A 19,884-nucleotide genomic window follows, 5' to 3' on the forward strand; every position below is an offset into this window, starting at 1 on the left:
CTTGTCCCAATTTAAAACAGCCAATAAGTGGCAGGGCATGGTTCTGAACTGAACACAAGTCATTCTAAAGCCCTTGCTCCTTCCTTCAGACTTCTAGCGATGGAAATGTTTGCTAATGATTTTTTAAAGTAACTAATACTTAAAGGAGTGAGCACTGGTACAGAAGAATATTTACCATGAGATTCAATTTTCTTGTACTTTATTACCTTTCAGTTATAAAACTAAACTTTTATTATGTGGAGTGTTTGTTTACAATGTATACTAAATACACAAAATATTAAGACTTCAAGGTGCAGAAATTTCAATACCAATGGTCCTTAACTGGACATCATGAGAAAAAAATAGAATAATAATGTTTACGGTACTTAATTCCTTAGAAGAAAAGAGTTTTATAAACAATGTATTATCAAATACATGATATATTATCAAATAACTATTAACAAATTTACAACTTTTATGACAAATAACACTTTGGTTTCTCAATTGCTACCCCACTCAATGACTCCAAGATACATTCATAAAATTCACGGTTCTTTATTGATGAGTTTAGGTAACTGCCCAATTTTGTAGAGGCACATGGGAATGGAAATATGATGCTGTGCTATTTTGTTTCCCTGAATTGCACAAGAAAAGGTGCCTTGTGCTGCCCAAGTCTTCAGAAAAGTGCTACGCAGATGATCCCATGTTCCTAAACTCTCCCTCACCTTTTCACCTTGCTTCCTACAGTCCTTGTAACCTTTCTAGCATACCCTCCCCATCTTGCAGAAGTGATCAAGTCTCAATCTTCGAGTTCTATGTAAAGCCCCTAGTATCTCAGAAGTGTTTATGGTTTCTTTCCTCCCCCTAGTTTCCACTATGTTCTTACTAAGATTTTAAAAATCCTACCATGCTATAATACTACATGAACTTTTTTCCTGAAACTGATGTCCTCCCCTCAGAGAAACAGAAATCTCATGTCCATTTGCCTCACTCTTCTCAATTATGTATATAGCCTTTAATATATAAGAAGTGGTGACTAAATTCAATTTATAATTCAAAAGTCTCTCTGCATACCACCACAAGATTCATCTTCCTAATATATAATACAATTCTTCTGTTCAAAACCCTCTAATTGCTTTGAAGAGAACCTAAACCTAAACTCTTCACTTTAAAAAGACTCTCCAAAACTGACACAAAATTGTCTTTTCCAGCTTGCATATATACTCTGCGCTTCAAACAGAATTACTTTCTATTTCCAGGACGTGACCTGACTCTCCTGCCTCTCTGCTTATGTTCAATTGATAGCTGCTTTCTGAAACCTCACCTGCTCCTTATCTCAACGGGCCAAAACTATACCTCTTCATAAGGCCCAGCTTAGATGCCATCGCCTCAATAAAGCCTGCCATGATAACTTCAGCTAACATCTGAGTTTCTCTCTAAAATCCTCTTACTATACAAACCGCATTATTAGTTATCTGTAAACATGTCTTTTCAAAAACAGCAGGAGTTTCCTAAAAGTAGGTGCCACACATGTAATTCTCCATATTTTCAGTGTCCAACTCAATGCCATACATCCAAAAACATTTATAAATATTGGTCAAATAAAATAATTTGAAGAAATAAATATTAATAATGCTATCAATTATAGTAGTTTTACATACTTTGTAAAATACATTATCAAAAAATGCATTATCAATATTTACCCCTGTACTCAACCTAATTAGTTCAAACAAGTTACATTTATAGACATTTGAATTGTTTTTTGTTTTTTTGAGATGTGGTCCTGCTCTCTTGTCCAGGCTTGAGCACAGTGGCATGATCATGGCTCACTACAGCCTTGACTTCCTGGGCTCCAGAAATCTTCCCATCTCAGCCTTCTAAGTAGCTGGGACTACAGGTATATGCCACCATGCCCAGCTAATTTTTTATAGAGACAAGATTTGGTTAAGCTGCCCAGGCTGGTCTCAAACTCCCGGGCTCAAGTGCTCCTCAGACCTTGGCCTCCCAAAGTGCTGGAATTATAGGCGTAAGTCATTACATCTGGCCTCAATTTATTTATCTATTATTTTTAATTTTTTTTTGAGACAGAGTCTCACTCCTTTCACCCAGGCTGGAGTGCAGTGATACAATCTTGGCTCACTGCAACCTCCAACTCCCCAGTTCCAGCGATTCTCCTGCCTCAGCCTCCCGAGTAGCTGAGATTACAAGAACACACCGCCATGTTTGTCTAATTTTTGTATTTTTAGTAGAGACAGAGTCTCACCATGTTGGCCAGGCTGGTCTCAAACTCCTGACCTCAAATGATATGCCTGCCTCGGCCTCCCAAAATGCTGGGATTACAGGCATGAGCCACTGCGCCTGGCCGATTCATTTTTCTCTAAACATTCCTTAAGTATTTCAGAGGACCTTACAAAATACTTAAAATTTCTGTCACCTTCAACTTACCAAATTGTATATTCCTAACAGAAGTGCTTCAATGCAACCATTACTCTGTCTGTCTCGGCTAACTGTAAGCCGTAAATAAACCCACATCAATTCTGGCAAGAACTGCAGTGTGAACCTCTTAAGTCGAACCTCTGAGCTACGATAGAGCTCAAACAGCTGATGGCAGACAGGCTCCAGGAGCTAAAAGGAAAATAAAGTGCACTGGTCATTTCAATTCTTTTGGTTGTAATTCTTTTTTGTTTTTTCTTTTAAAGGCACCTATATCTGTATAAAACTTTTAAAATAGTCTTAATATTAACTTCTCCATATTTTGAGTTAATTTAACCAAAACCTTTGTGTAAAGAGACCACATATTAAACTGACCAATCCACTAACTATAAGAAGTATTTTGTGCCCATATATCAATGTACCTTTCAGTATACTGTACTACTAAATTTACTAGATTATTAGTCCTTTAGCCAATGTACTACATTTATATTTAAGAAGAATTTTCCTTTCTATTCTTATCAACTCTTACTATCCTCCATTTCAAAAACTTTCCACTGAAATAAGATAATTTTGCATAATATTGTTGGGAATAAACTTAAAATCTCAACTGAGACTATGATTTAAACAAATTATATACCACTCTTACTGAAAAATGTGTATTGATACAGAATATTCTAAGAGTCATGTTGTTGGGCAAAGCAATTTTTTTTTTCAACCACTGCTAATCAGTTTCTGTACAGTCAAAAATTCTGTACATATTTTGGAATCTGAAGAATCCTATGTAAATCATTTGTTACTTAAATCTGTGGAAAACATGCTTCTTTGGAGGAAAATGTATGCATTTGTAAGTGTTCTGTGGAATCAGTTTTCACTGTATTGATGTCATTGTCTCTAAGTACTCAGTGTTTTCACTGCAATATGAAATTCATTAAAGCATCCACATTCCATATAAAAAAAAGTTAATACCACTCAGTAGAAGGGATTTTGCAATAAATATTTGTGCATCCAAAATTCTAGCTAATATTTAAAATACAAACAAGTGAAGCAAACCATTTTAAAACTGATTTAAATTTTACTTATTGTATTTATGTGAAAGATTTTAAAAAGGAGAAAAGTATCCAGAAATAGCTTTTTCAGTGTTCGATTGGCTAATTTTTCATACAATATCACACAATATGACTTATGAGGAACTTCACAATCTAGAAAACTGAAGAAAATGAACAGTTAAAATAAACTTTCCCACTTTTCCCTAAATATGTATTGCCAATTTAGAATGGGTTTGCTGGAGTAACTGTAGGCTGCACAAAACTGGGCTATGACTTTAAAATTCATATAAAATATTGACAAGAAACTATAAAATAAATTTTAAAGTTTAACACTAACTCTTTAAAAAAAAGAATAATAGTTCAGTAATTTCATGTGCTTTCCTCTATTCTGAATGATTAAAATAACGGATATAACTTTGGAAATCTGCTTCAATATAGTTATATACATCTGTAATAATCTAACACTCTACAATAAAAAGTCACTGTCATGATAAAAAGTTAACAAATCCATGTCAATTATATAGTTAATATATTTAGAAGAGTTAGGATTAGCTCTGGAAGAATTCTAAAGTTTAAAAAATTTACATACATACACATCCTAGTCTAGTAAATACTAAGCCCTTTATGTTAAATCACTATCAGAACAGTTTTTAAAATCTTAAAAAATTTTCCAGAGGCTGGGTGTGGAGGTACACATCTGTAGCTCCAGCTATTCACAAGGTTGAAGAGGGTGGATAGCTTGAGCCCTGGAGTTTGAGGCTGCATTGAACCATGATAGCATTACTGCACTCCAGCCTGGGTAACAGAGCAAGACTGACACAAAAGTAAAATATTGCAACTCTTCCCTTACATTGAAGTCTAAACCAATCAGATAATTTGTCAAAAGTCGTTGAAGTTAATGGTGAAATAAGACACTAAATTCAGGTCTTCTGACATCAAATTGATGTTTCCACTCTACCACATTTCTTATATTAGAATGGAGGTATAGATTGTTTAATCACAAACAGTGTATTCCATGTAGTGCCAATAATGAACAAGTAATAAACTTATGGAAACTGTCAGTTGCTGGCATCTTTCTTAAATACTAAGAGCAATATTCAGTTCTTTGGGAGAAGTGAAAAACTGTTGCTCTCACAAATTTTGTTTACTAAAAATTTATACTCATGTTTCAAACTCAATCTTCTCTTTAGTAAAAAAAACTCTCCAAAGATTGCCTTCTCTAAACTTCAAGGGCCATGGTACAATTATGATGAATTTCTTCTGTGAAGACCTTAAACTTCTCTTTCTCAGTAGCAAAGGGTACACTGGCAGGTGGGACACTATAATTTAACTAAGCACAGTGAAGTAATACAGGGTTACCAACATTATTACTCTGTTTTATTTTAAGCGAATGGGGGGTAGATGTTAGCAATCCAGTAACTTTTAATCAGATACTACTACAAAGTAAGACTGTTAAAAACTTGCTGGTCAGGCACAATAGCTCATGCCTGTAATCCCGGCAATTTGGGAGGCCAAGGCAGGCTGATGGCTCGAGCCCAGGAGTTTCAGACCAGCCTGTGCAATGTGGCAAAACCTTACCTCTACAAAAAATACAAAAATTAGCCAGGTGTGGTGGCACACACCTGGGTAATCCTAGCTATTTTTGGGGGGCTGAGGCAAAAGAATTGCTTGAGCCCAGGAGGTTCAGGCTATAGTAAGCTGTGTTCAAGTCACTGCACTCCAGCCTGGGTGACAAAGTGAGGCCCTGTCTTAAAAAAAAAAAAGAAAAGAAAAGAAAAATCGCCAATGCTATGTGTTAAAATCTTTAATTGTGGCTAGGCTCAATAGCTCATGCCTGTAGTCCCAGCACTTCGGGAGGCCAAGGTGGGAGGATCACTTGAGCCCAGGCATTCAAGGCCAGCCTTGGTAACAAGTGAGACTCTGTCTTTAGAAAATAAAAAATAAAATTAGCAGGGTGTGGTAGCATGTGCCCACAGCTAATTGAGAAGCTGAGTTTGGAGGATCACGAGTCCAGGAGTTTGAGGTTACAGTGAGCTACAATGGTGTCACTGCACTCCAGCATGGAAGAGAGAATGAGACCCTGGCTCAGAAAAAAACAAAACAACAACAAAAAACTTTAACTTGAAGCATATGTCTCATAGCACCATGTTCTCAAATTCTTAATATAAATGATTCTGACCTCCCTTAAATGGCACCACCACCCACATCAAAAAGTATTAAAAATCATTATCCTTGGGTTAGAAAAAATCATAACTGACACCTTTCCCAAATTTAGCAAACACTGTTTTGACATGATAATTACTAAGAGACATGCTATTTGATGAACACACTGAGTATTTTGATGGAATAATGAAGATGAAGCCTAACTTGAGTGGGTTAAAGAATGTGAGGTGAAGAAAAGGAGACAAGTAGACAGAGGCTATGAATAAGCAATATTTTATGAAGTTCATCTGTGAATAGGGACAGAGAAATGGGGTAGATAATAGCAGATAAGCTCAAATAAAGTTTTTAAAAAACGGAATAAGGTTGTTTATCATATTCCACTCATCAGGAAAAGAAAAAAAGATCAGTGATGGAAGAGAGAAGAAATAATTGCAGGACCCGAGTCCTTAAGGTAGCTAGAGAAGATAGGATCCAGGCCTAAGCAGAAGAGATGGCTTTTGATACAACCTGAGATACTTCACCCACTGAACACCAGAAAAGGCAAGAGAGTGCTGTGGAGTGGTAGATTTGAATCAGAAAATATGAAAGTTTCCAAATATTTTCTTTTCTTTTTTTTGAGACGGAGTCTCGCTTTGTCGCCAGGCTGGAGTGCATTGGTGCAATCTCGGCTCACTGCAACCTACGCCTCCCAAGTTCAAGTTTTTCTCCTGTCTCAGCCTCCCAAGTAACTGGGACTACAGGCTTGCACCACCAGGCTCAGCTAATTTTTGGTATTTTTAGTAGAGACAGGGTTTCATCACGTTGGCCAGGATGGTCTCGATCTCTTGACCTCATGATCCACCCCCGCCCCGCCTCCCAAAGTGCTGAGATTACAGGCGTAAGCCACTGAACCGACAACTATTGTAAGTTCTAATTCATATTAAATATGGCACATGACAATTTTCTAAAATAATTTCTTGTAACCTAAATAGTACATTTGTTTCTTTCAGAATATAACAAAATCAGGATTAAAAGGGACCTCCTTCTATGACTAAAGTCCAGAATTGTTTTGAAATTCTATCGAATTTATCATTCTGTTTTTCTGAAGTCTGAACACATGGTTAGAGCCTTCTAACCTGACAGGAGACAGGAGAGAAACTCAAACCTCCTCCAGCAACTGGTTGATTATAATGAATGCTGGATCTTGAGCTCACATCCCTCAAGTTGTAATTTTTCCATTTCTAGCCATGAGACCCTCAAAGTCCCACACATTAATATTATGAAATATGACAACAGAAAGTAATGAGAGTAGCTTTTTTAATGTAATAGCTTCCAAAGTATTAAACAAAAAAATAGGAAAAGGTTACTTCTTATACACTTCTGAGCCCTAATGAAAATGTCATTTTAGAATCTCATTTTGTACTTCACTGTTCTTCCAATCAATATTATTCTATGTTTGTTATGTACATGATAAAATACTAGATTCTAGAGAAGTCACAAATATAGAATATCTGACCACTGCCCATGAAGAGCTTACAATCTAAAGAGAAAGCATTAAAACAAATACATTTTAATAAGCAAAGCTTAAATGTTAAGATAGCGCAAAACAAGGGGTAGGGAATACACACATTCATTATTCAAAGAATTCTGAAAACTCTTGACCATATGGATATGCATATACGTACATTACACATACCCAGAGTTATAAAACATTCAGAAATACACTGCAAGAGAAAAAGCAAATGAATCCTGCAATTGCTGCTACAAATAGCAACAGATGCAAGTCTAACTGAGAGCCAATCGCAATTTAGGAGACAGGAAAGAAGGAGGTCAATAAGCAAGCTTTTAGTGATAGGACAAAAATGAAGATGCACTTTAAGTTAAGCTGCTGGTTAGGAGGGGATTACCTGAACTTCTTCAAACTCACTCCAGTACACAGCAGAGGCACTCTTGGAGGTTGTATCTGGGAAGATAAGAAGCTACTTTCCTGTGTGTTCCTTTCATTTTCATTTTAAGCATACATGAATCCAGTGGTGATAAAACTGTATGTCACACTACTGTGTTAATGGAAAGATAATGTGTGTATTTTGCATAAGTTAACATACAGATTCAATAACTGCACTTTTTCCTCCTATCACAAGGTTAAATAATACAAAACTTATTCTAAGTTTATCGATCTTGACTACTTAGACTAAAAAGTGCTTACTCTGATCCTTTTCAAGCTAAATTGACTAAATTGACTAGCAGCATCATTTTGTGTTATCAGTTTGATTTTAGAGTGATTATACCTAATTATATATTATCAGAAAAATAACTGTAAAAATACTTAAGATAAAGTTGGATCAGTATAGAGTTAAAATATGGCTTCCAGAGCAGGAAACATTCCAGAACAGGCAACAGAAAAGTTTCAAATAAATAATCCACTGAGATGATGGTCACTAAAATCAACAATCAAAACATACTGCACACTTAACAGGAAAAAATGTGACCAAAACATTTCAAAATATGGAAAGGCAGGGAATAGGGAAAGCCAAAGCAACTATCAGAATGAAAAACAGCAGAAAGAAAATTTTCCAGATTCACAAGAAGAGAAAACTATAAAACTTAAATTTACATGTTTTGGTAAACATATTTCATTTCACTATGTAGAAATTATTTTTCTTGAGCTCTCCTACCTCATTATTCGAATCCTGAATAACTTTATAGAGGGCTGGTACAAGTGTTTTTTTCCGGTGTAAAGTTGCTGCATAACTGGTGATCTGAGTGTCAGGTAATGCCTAAAAGAAACCATCAAAGGAAAACAAAAGTGAACATTTGAGAAGTGAGGAACTTTATTTTACACAAGTAGTTCTTGAACAGATTTATAACAAACTCAAGTAAGAAAAGTAAAAATAATTAATATAAAGAAATAGGCTGGGCACAGTGGCTTATGCCTGGAATGCCAGCAGTTTGGGAAGTCAAGGCGAGCGTATCACTTGTGGTCAGGAGTTCAAGACCAGCCTGGCCAACATGGTGAAACCTGTCTCTACTAAAAATACCAAAAATTAGCCAGGCATGGTGGTGGGCTCCTGTAATCCCAGCTACTCAGGAGGTTGAGGCAGAAGAATCGCTCGAACCTGGGAGGTGGAGGTTGCAGTGAGCCGAGATAGCGCCACTGCACCCCAGCCTAGGCGACAGAGTGAGACTCCAACTCAACAAAAAAAAAAGAAAGAAAGAACCATCAGAGTGCAAACAAATTAAGTTAGGATGTTATAGTATAGAATCCTTCTAACTACTCAACCATAAATACTGATTAGAAATCACACATTAGACCAAGATTTCCTGAAATGGGCCATCTTAAATTAATCTAACCTTTTAAAAAATGTAGGATGTTTCAATTCCTGCATTTATGTTTTGCCAAAACATTTAAAATTCCACAGTATTCATAAATTACATAGTTTTCCATCAAGACTATTTGACTTTTAATTACAGGATAGAAAAACGTAGGCGCAAATCCTATTTTTGTGCCTTATTAAAGCTTGGTGGAGCTTCTCTTTTACTGAATATATTTTAAAATATCGTCTCATCAATCTTAACAACTATTTTCATTTTTACATATCACCTTCTAATCATTATTCATATTAGTACCATTTTTAAGAACTACAATTACAGAAGCACGTTATTTTGTATTTTGCCATTTTCACTTCCTACCATATTTTTATACGTTTCTCCATAGAGCACATATTCACTGTTTGAATTACTGACATACAGAATAATATAATACATTCTGATCTCCAATCCAATTTACCTTGAATTCTGATAACCATTCTTCCACCACACAACGGTCAGTTCCCAGCATTTTCTTTTACCTTCTAATCCTCTTTTATCTCTAAAAGAAAAAAGCATTGAAACTGAGGACAGTAGTACTTATAGAAACAACTAGAAATAAATGATATGTGCCTTTCACCAAGGGAAATTAATCTAGTATACATTTTAGATAAGGTGACTTGTTTTAGTTTGGAGCACAATTAAAAGAAAATTTTCAGAAGTAAGTTCTGGCTGGGCGTGGTGGCTCACACCTGAATCTCAGCACTTTGGAAAGCCGAGGTAGGAGAATCACTTGAGCTCAGAGTTCAAGACCAGCCTGGCAACACCTTGTCTCTAGTAAAAATCAGGAAAATTAGCCAGGCGTAGTGGCATGCACATCCAGTCCTAGTTACTTGGTATGAAAAGGTCGGAGGATAACTTGACCACAGGAGATAGAGGCTGCAGTGAGCTATGATCGTGCCACTGCATTCCAGCCTGGGCGACAGGGCCAGACTCTGCCTCAAAAATAAAATAAAAGTAAGTTTTATGTTTAATGATACATTTGAAACCTATTATCCTAATGCTTTCATATTTTCTCCAGCAAATTATACTTCAAAGTAGCAAAGACAAGTGTCCTGAGTAAAATCAAGTTGCACATTATCCAGACAAATGCACAGTCTACAGTTTTATCAAATACACAACCAGAATAAGCTACATATCATAAAACGAACCGAGAGAGTATAAATGACAAAGCCAGATAAACCAGAAAGCAAAGGTTACATATTCAGCAAACTGATTATAAACATATATGCACCATACAAAATAAGGCCTCTGAAGAAAACAGATCCATAAATCTTCTAAAATGGAGAAATAGCTGGGCACAGTGGCTCATGCCTGTAATCCCAGCACTTTCGGAGGCTGACACAGGACTGAGCCCAAGGGTTCCAGACCAGCCTGGGCAACATGGTGAGACCCCATCTCTACAAAAAATAAAAAAAAAAACTTAGTCGGATAGAGTGGTGTGCACCTGTAGTCTCAGCTACTCAGGAGGCTGAGGCAGGAGGATCTCTTGAGCCCAGGAGGAAGGCTACAGTGAGCCATGTTCATGCCACTGCACTCTAGCCTAGGCAACAGAGTGAGACCTTGTCTCAAAAATAAATTAATAAATAAATGAACTGGAAAAATGCCAAAGTAGGAAAAGCAAGCTGTAGGATATAAACTGTAATTCCATTTAAATGCTAAGGGAGTCACCCCTGAAAGTTTATCAGCACCCAAGTAGGCAGCTGCCGAAAAAGCTAAAAAGGGACTCAGTAAGAATTGATTGATTCATTCCATAAATATTTCTTAAGCATTAACTATATGGCAGCCATTATGCTAGGATCTGGAAATATAATAATAAACAAATCCAGATGTACACTCACTTTAATGAACCAGTTATCTAGTGGAGGAGACCAAACATATTTTTGCAAAGAGATGAAGGGTAAGACAGAAAGAAAGAAAGACACACAAAAGTATAAAACAAAGGAGCCAAATATTGACTAAGGAATCAAAAGAGCTTCTCTGAGGTACTGCTTAAGTTGAGATATCAAGGATCCATAGAGTTAAGGGGAGTAGAAAGAGAACATTCTAGGAAGAGGAAACCACTTATACAAAAGGTCCTGTGGCAAGAAAAAGCACAGAAAGTTATAGAATCTAAAAGAAGATCCAAGTGGTTTGGAGTACAGAGCACAAAGGGCAAGAATTGAGGGTGGACAGGCAGGCACGGTCCGATGGTATAGGAAGTCTGAAGGCCAGGCATGGTGACTCACACCTGCAGTCCTAGCACTTTGGGAGGCTGAGGTGAGAGGACTGCTTGAGGCCAGAACCTTGAGACCAGCCTGGGAAACATAGCACGAGACTCCCATCTCTACAAAAATATTTTTAAAAATTAGCTGGATTTGCTAACATCATAATGTTAGGATCAGATTCATACATAACAATATTAACCTTAAATGTAAATGGGCTAAATGCCCCAATTAAAAGACACAGACTGGCAAATTGGATAACAAGTTAAGACTCATAAGTATGCTGTATTCAGGAGACCTATCTCACATGCAAAGACACACATAGGCTCAAAGTAAAGGGATGGAGGAAGATCTACTAAGCAAATGGAAATAAAAAAAAAGCAGGGATTGCAACCCTACTCTCTGATAAAACAGACTTTAAACCAACAAAGATCAAAAGAGACAAAGAAGGCCATTACATGATGGTAAAGGGATCAATGCAACAAGAGCTAACTATCCTAAATACATAGGCACCCAATATAGGAGCACCCAGATTCATAAAGCAAGTCCTTAGAGACCTACAAAGAGATTTAGACTCCCATACAATAATAATGGGAGACTTTAACACCCCACTGTCAATATTAGACAGATCAACGAGACAGAAAGTTAACAAGGATATCCAGAACTTGAGTTCAGCTCTGCACCAAGCAGACCTAATAAGACATCTACAGAACTCTCCACCCCAAGTCAACAGAATATACATTCTTCTCAGCACCACACTGCACTTATTCCAAAATTGACCACATAGTTGGAAGTAAAGCACTCCCTCCTCAGCAAAAGTAAAAGAACACAAATTATAACAAACTGTCTCTCAGACCACAGTGCCATCAAACTAGAACTCAGGATTAAGAAACTCACTCAAAACCACACAACTACACGGAAACTGAACAACCTGCTCCTGAATGACTACTGGGTACATAACGAAATGAAGGCAGAAATAAAGATATCCTTTGAAACCCATGAGAACAAAGACACAACATATCAAAATCTCTGGGACACATGTAAAGTAGTGTGTAGAGGGAAATTTATAGCACTAAATGACCACAAGAGAAAGCAGGAAAGATCTAAAATTGACATCCTAACATCACAATGGAAAGATCTAGAGAAGCAAGAGCAAACAAATTCAAAAGCTAGTAGAAGGCAAGAAATAACTAAGATCAGAGCAGAACTGAAGGAGATAGAGACGCAAAAAAACCTTCAAAAAATCCATGAATCCAGGAGCTGGTTTTTTGAAAAGACCAACAAAATTGATAGACTGCTAGCAAGACTAATAAAGAAGAAAAGAGAGAAGAATCAAATAGACACAATAAAAATTGATAAAGGGGATATCATCACCGATTCCACAGAAATACAAAGTACCATCAGAGAATACTATAAACACCTCTACGGAAATAAACTAGAAAATCTAGAAGAAATGGATAAATTTCAGGACACACACACCCTGCCAAGACTAAACCAGAAAGAAGTTGAATCACTGAATAGACCAATAACAGGCGTTGCCTACCAACCAAAAAAAGTCCAGGACCAGATGGATTCACAGCTGAATTCTACCAGAGGTACAAAGAGGAGCTGGTACCACTGTTTCTGAAACTATTCCAATCAACAGAAAAAGAGGGAATCCTCCCTAACTCATTTTATGAGGCCAGCAGCATCCTGATACCAAACCCTGGCAGAGACACAAGTAAAAAAGAGAATTTTAGACCAACATCCCTGATGAACATCGATGTAAAAACCCTCAATAAAATACCGGCAAACTGAATCCAGCAGCACATCAAAAAGTTTATCCACCAAGATCAAATCGGTTTCATCCCTGGGATGCAAGGCTGGTTCAACATACGCAAATCAATAAACGTAATCCATCACATAAACAGAACAAAGACAAAAACCACATGATTATCTCAAAAGATGCAGAAAAGGCCTTCAACAAAATTCAACAGTCCTTCATGCTAAAGACTCAATAAACTAGGTATTGATGGAATGTACCTCAAAATTATAAAAGCTACTTATGACAAACCCACAGCCAGTATCATACTGTATGGGCAAAAACTGGAAGCATTGCCTTTGAACAAGATAGGGATGCCCTCTCTCACCACTCCTATTCAACATAGTGTTGGAAGTTCTGGCCAGGGCAATCAGCCAAGAGAAAGAAAGGGTATTCAATTAGGAAAAGAAGGAGTCAAATCGTCCCTGTTTGCAGATGAAATAATTGTATATTTAGAAAACCCCATTGTCTCAGCCCAAAATCTCCTTAAGCTGATAAGCAACTACAGCAAAGTCTCAGGAGACAAAACCAACATGCAAAAATCCTAAGCATTCCTATACACCAATAACAGACAAACAGAGAGCCAAATTATGAGTGAACTACCATTCACAATTGCTACAAACAGAATAAAATGCCGAGGAATCCAACTTATAAGGGATGTGAAGGACCTCTTCAAGGAGAACTACAAACCACTGTCCAACGAAATAAAAGAGGGCACAAATGGAAAAACATTCCACGTTCATGGATAGGAAGAATCAGTATCACGAAAATGGCCATACTACCCAAGGTAGTTTATAGATTCAATACCATCCCCATCAAGCTACCAATGACTTTCTTCACAGAATTGGAAAAAAACTACTTTAAAGTTCATATGGAACCAAAAAAGAGACTGCATTGCCAAGACAATCCTAAGCCAAAAGAACAAAGCTGGAGGCATCACGCTACCTGACTTCAAATTATACTACGAGGCTACAGTAACCAAAACAGCATGGTACTGGTACCAAAACAGAGATATAGACCAATGGAACAGAACAGAGGCCTCAGAAATAACACCGCACATCTACAACCGTCTGATCTTTGACAAACCTGACAAAAACAAGAAATGGGGAAAGAATTCCCTATTTAATAAATGATGCGGGGAAATCTGGCTAGCCAAATGTAGAAAGCTGAAACTGGATCCCTTCCTTACACCTTATACAAAAATTAATTCAAGATGGATTAAAGACTTAAACGTTAGACCTAAAACCATAAAAACCCTAGAAGAAAACCTAGGCAATACCATTCAGGACATAGGCATGGGCAAGGACTTCATGACTAAAACACCAAAAGCAATGGCAACAAAAGTCAAAATTGACAAATGGAATCTAATTAAACTAAAGAGCTTCTGCACAGCAAAAGAAACTACCGTCAGAGTGAACAGGCAGCCTACAGAATGGGAGAAAATTGTTGCAATCTACCCATCTGACAAAGGGCTAATACCCAGAATCTAAAAAGAACTTAAACAAATTTACAAGAAAAAATCAAACAACCCCATCAAAAAGTGGGAAAGGACATGAATAGACACTTCTCAAAAGAAGATATTTATGCAGCCAAGACACATGAAAAAATGCTCATCATCACTGGTGATCAGAGAAATACAAATCAAAACCATAATCAGATAGCATCTCACACCAGTTACAATGGCAATCATTAGAAAGTCAGGAAACAACAGATGCTGGAGAAAAAGGAATGCTTTTACACTACTGGTAGGAGTGTAAACTACTTCAACTATTGTGGAAGACAGTGTGGCCATTCCTCAAGGATCCAGAACTAGAAATACCATATGACCCAGCAGTCCCATTACTGGGTATATACCCAAAGGATTATAAATCATGCTACTATAAAGACACATGCACACGTATGTTTATTGCAGCACTATTCACAATAGCAAACAGTTGGAACCAACCCAAATGTCCATCAATGATAGACTGGATTAAAAATATGTGGCACATATACACCATGGAATACTATGCAACCATAAAAAAGGATGAGTTCATGTCCTTTGTAGGGACAGAGATGAAGCTGGAAACCATCATTCTGAGCAAACTATCAAGAGGACAGAAAACCAAACACCACATGTTCTCACTTATAGGTGGGAACTGAACAATGAGAACACTTGGACACAGGAAGGGGAACATCACACACCAGGGCCTGTCATGAGGTGGGGGGAGCGGGGAGGGATAGCATTAGGAGAAATACCTATGTAAATGAGGAGTTAATGGGTGCAGCAAACCAACATGGCACATGTATACCTATGTAAAAAACCTGCACGTTGTGCACATGTACCCTAGACCTTAAAGTATATATTTTAAAAAATTAGCTGGATATAGTCATGCACACCTGTAGTCCTAGCTACTGAGGAGGCTGAGGTGAGAGGAACGCTTGATCTCAAGAGTTCAAGGCTGCAGTGGGCTATGACCATGCCAGTGTACTTCAGTCTGAGCAACACAGTGAGACCTTGTCTCAAAAAAAAAAAATAAAGTTCGGAAATTTCATTGTAGTGGTGACAAAAAGGACATACTTCCCAAAATAAACAAAATTGGAACTTTAAACAACTCCCTTATCTCTATTGCTAGTTATTAAATTACTGACCTTTGTTTTTGTTTTACTGGAAAATTAAAAAGTCATACCTGTTCTGTATCTCATCTATTACCTCTGTAGTTTTACAATCTAGCTATAAATACATATTTAGTTGATATTAAATTTTTAAATAATTTTACAATATCATAGATGCCTGTAAAAAAAAAAAAATGGAACTTAGCCCAACCACCTATTCCATCCACAAACACTGTCAACCATTCTTCCAGATCTGTATTTATATATATATATGTATTTATAACATTTATGTATGTAAATATATGTTATTTAAATACAGTCATGTGTTCACATCATATATAGTGCTCTACAGTATGCTTTTTACATTTGTTAAAAATATATCACTGGGCACGGTTGCTCACGCCTGTAATCCCAGCACTTTGGGAGGCCAAGGTGGGTGGATCACGAGGTCAGGAGATTGAGACCATCCTGGCTAACACGGTGAAACCCCATCTCTACTAAAAATACAAAAAATTAGCCGGGCATGGTGGCGGGTGCCTGTAGTCCCAGCTACTTGTGAGGCTGAGGCAGGAGAATGGCGGGAACCTGGGAGGCGGAGGTTGCAGTGAGCCAAGATCGCACCACTGCACTCCAGCCTGGGTGACAGAGCGAGACTCCATCTCAATAAATAAATAAATAAATATAAAGATTTAGATGTTAGACCTAAAACCATAAAAACCCTAGAAGAAAACCTAGGCAATACCATTCAGGATATAGGCATGGGTAAGGAATTCATGACTAAAACACCAAAAGCAATGGCAACAAAAGTCAAAATTGACAAATGGGATCTAATTAAACTAAAGAGCTTCTACACAGCAAAAGAAACTACCATCAGAGTGAACAGGCAGCCTACAGAATGGTTACACTGGATATATAGATATATATACACACACACACATATATTCTAGAACTTTTTTTTTTTTTTGAGTTGGAGTCTCACCCTATTGCCCAGACTGAAGCACAGCAGCGAGATCTCGGCTCACTGCAACCTCCGACTCCTGGGTTCAAGGGATTCTCCTGCCTCAGCCTCGCGAGTAGCTGGGATTACACGTGTGCGCCACCACACCCAGCTAATTTTTGTATTTTCAGCAGAGACGGGTTTCACCACGTTGGCCAGGCTGGTCTCAAACTCCTGACCTCAGGTGATCTGCCTACATTGGCCTCCTAAAGTGCTGGGATTACAGGTGTGAGCCACTGTGCCCAGCTTATCTCATTCTTTTTAACAGCCACAGAACTGTAAGCACAAACCCTTATCTGTCCAATAACTTACTGATGGACATGGACTGTTTTCAATTTTCTTATGTTACCAAAAACTTGTTGCAATCAACACCCTTCTACATATTTGTGCATTTGTGTTGTTCTCTTCCATAGTATAAATTCTAAAAATTGTACTTGAAAATTTAAGCACAATCTGTAATTATCATTTATTTGTTTACTTAATGTCTGTCTTTTCTACTAAAATCTGTACTTTACAGAGACAGGCACTGTATCCCAAATGACAGGCATATAGCAGGCATTCAATCATCTGTTGATTTTGAGCACCTTCAGCGCTGACATTGTTATTTTTGGCCATAACAAAACTTGAGATTTCTGTTTTCTTAGTTAAACTTGATAATTTTACTTGGAAAACTAAATACCAAATGGAAGTTAAATACCTTCTTCATATATCGTCCAGAAATTTGTGACAAGTAAATGTTGTCCCAGATGCATGAATTAGTAACACCAACCTTGCCAAGGTTTGATATAAGAGACTGAATAATTTGGCGATTTTGTTGTCTTTGAATTAACTGACATATGTCAGGCAATCTTCTACTGAGATAATTGTTCATTTCAAAGCTGTATCTTACAGTGATATATAGCAGACATTTTAAACAACAATTAGGGACACAAATCCAATTAATATTTCAACCCCATGTGGTGCCACTAATATCAACTGAAATAACTCAATAAAAGAATACACAAAGCTAAATTCTAGAAATACTAAGTATAAACGACTACTACTACTTCACAATTTACTTGGCTGGCTGCTGAAAAGTTTCTTCAGACAAGTAACACCTTGATTTCTAAAAATATCAAAATGTGGGAAAAAATGTGTCTTAAAAGTGAGGAAATAAGTTACCAGTGAGCCTATTAAGTAGAAACATGATACCAGGTGTTTCCTATATTTTATCTGATTTAACAACAGGTGGCAGAATTTAGTGGTGTACAGCACCAGTTCTCAGCTTTTTTTGGTTTCAGAATTTCTTTCACTAAAAACGTTCATTTATTAATTAATTTTTTAAAAACCCTATTACATGTTAACATTTTAAAGTGAAAATTATATTCTTCTAAAACAAAAGCAAATTGAGAATAGCGTTTTGTTGTTGTTCTGTTTTTTTGTGAATCTCATAATTGGTTTTTTTGTTTGTTCGTTTTTTCGAGACACAGTCTCTTGTTGCCCAGGCTGGAGTGCAGTGGCACAATCTCAGCTCACTGCAACCTCCACCTCCTGGATTCAAGCAATTCTCCTGCCTCAGCCTCCAAGTAGCTGGGATCACAGGCACGCACCACCATATCCGGCTAGTTTTTTATTTTTAGTAGAGATGGGGTTTCGCCATGTTGACCAGGCTGGTCTCAGACTCCTGACCTCCAGTGATCCCAAATCGCTGTGATTACAGGCGTGAGCCACCGTGCCCAGCCTCATAATTGCTTCTGTATTCAATCTGTTGCAGAAAAACCTCACTGTATATTTATGACAGAATGACAGTGAAGATGGCAAATACTCTTTATATTAATACGAAAAATAGTTTTGATCCCATGGACCCCCTTAAAGGATCCTGAGGATCACAGTTTGATCACAAACTCTGTAGCAAGGTTGCCTAAGGTTAACGTCACTTATTAGCTATGTTTAAACCCTTGTACCCTCTTACTAGCTATACTCAAACCTTCTGTCCCTCATTTCTCTCATTTCAAAACTGGGAATAATAGCGGTACCTACTTCATACAGTTTTTGTATACTTAGAACAGTTCTTATCACAAGATAAACATTACATAAGTGTTTGCTATAAGCATTATATAATCTTCATGATATTATGTACTATGAAGTAGCTTGTTATTCTCATCTAATAGATAAGAAAATTAAAGTGTAAATGGGTGTGTGACCTATACAAGGTAACACAGTTTAAGTGGCAGAACTCAGATTTGAATCTAACGCTATAATTTTGAAATCTATGATTGAAAAAGGCACTATGTAATCTGGCCCCTATCTTACGGTTCATACTACTCTCCCCGCAGCTTTCTATGTTCTGGCCATACTCTTCTTTCAACTTCTCTATAGCTTTATGTGCACCTTACCTCCAGCACATCTGTGCAGGCTGTTCCAGCCTGGAATGCTGCCCTGCTCCTGCTATTTAAGTGGCTGGCTCTTTCTGATCTGGTCAGTCTCAGCAGCCTTTCCGAACCACTTTACGTAAATAGCAGCTCTTTTTCCATCCCCCAGTATTTTTCATTCCAACACAATATTTATTTCCTGCCTAGAACTTTGTGTTTTGTAATTTGTTTATCAGACCTCATTACTTATTGATTATCCATCTCCCCACTGGATTGTAAATTCCAAGAGAACAGGGTATATTTCTGCATTGCTCACTACTATGCATTCAAAGCTAACAAACATACTATGATTTCTGGATATAAGACAGGTACTTAAAATACATATACATATATATATATAGTCAGTGAACCATACTATTTATATGTCCTCAGACAACTCATTTAAACCCTTTGGGCTTCAGTTTCCCACAATGAATAGTTATTTTCTAACTCTAAAATCCTAAAAATAGATTTTAGTACCTTCATTTGAAAAATAGAATAGTACTGGTTACAGAGAAATTCTGTAAACATATATTTTCCTTTTTTTTTTTTTTTTTTTTTGAGACGGAGTCTCGCTCTGTCGCCCAGGCTGGAGTGCAGTGGCGCGATCTCAGCTCACTGCAAGCTCCGCCTCCCGGGTTCACGCCAATCTCCTGCCTCAGCCTCCTGAGTAGCTGGGACTACAGGCGCCCGCCACCATGCCCGGCTAATTTTTTGTATTTTTAGTAGAGACAGGGTTTCACTATGTTAGCCAGGATGGTCTTGATCTCCTGACATCATGATCCACCCACCTCGGCCTCCCAAAGTGCTAAGATTACAGGTGTGAGCCACCGCGCCTGGCCAAACATGTATTTTCTAACTAGGCACAGCACTATTAGTACATAGAGATATCTACAGAGCACAGCTATAAATAGACTGCAAGGTATCTTTT

At 37.4% G+C, this 19,884-nt stretch overlaps 1 protein-coding gene across 4 annotated transcripts in view; it reads right to left on the bottom strand.

Annotated features, from left to right (window-relative positions):
• The window catches only part of HYCC2 (hyccin PI4KA lipid kinase complex subunit 2), an 80,870-nt gene that overhangs the window by 37,837 nt on the left and 23,149 nt on the right, over positions 1-19,884 (bottom strand). For 3 of the 4 annotated variants that reach the window (XM_038001768.2, XM_007965820.3, XM_007965814.3), the window contains exons 3-5: positions 9,388-9,468; positions 8,276-8,377; positions 2,425-2,604 (exon numbers count right to left, since the gene is read on the bottom strand). In XM_038001768.2, coding sequence (XP_037857696.1) covers positions 2,425-2,604; positions 8,276-8,377; positions 9,388-9,438 — 333 coding nt within the window. In that variant the 5' untranslated portion in view covers positions 9,439-9,468. Of the gene's footprint in view, positions 1-2,424; positions 2,605-7,507; positions 7,564-8,275; positions 8,380-9,387; positions 9,469-19,884 lie in introns of those variants that run through there. The other variant, XM_073019906.1, reaches the window with a different exon arrangement.

The sequence above is a fragment of the Chlorocebus sabaeus genome, chromosome 10 (genome assembly GCF_047675955.1).
Source record: "Chlorocebus sabaeus isolate Y175 chromosome 10, mChlSab1.0.hap1, whole genome shotgun sequence".
In the NCBI taxonomy this organism is placed as follows: Eukaryota; Metazoa; Chordata; class Mammalia; order Primates; family Cercopithecidae; genus Chlorocebus; species Chlorocebus sabaeus.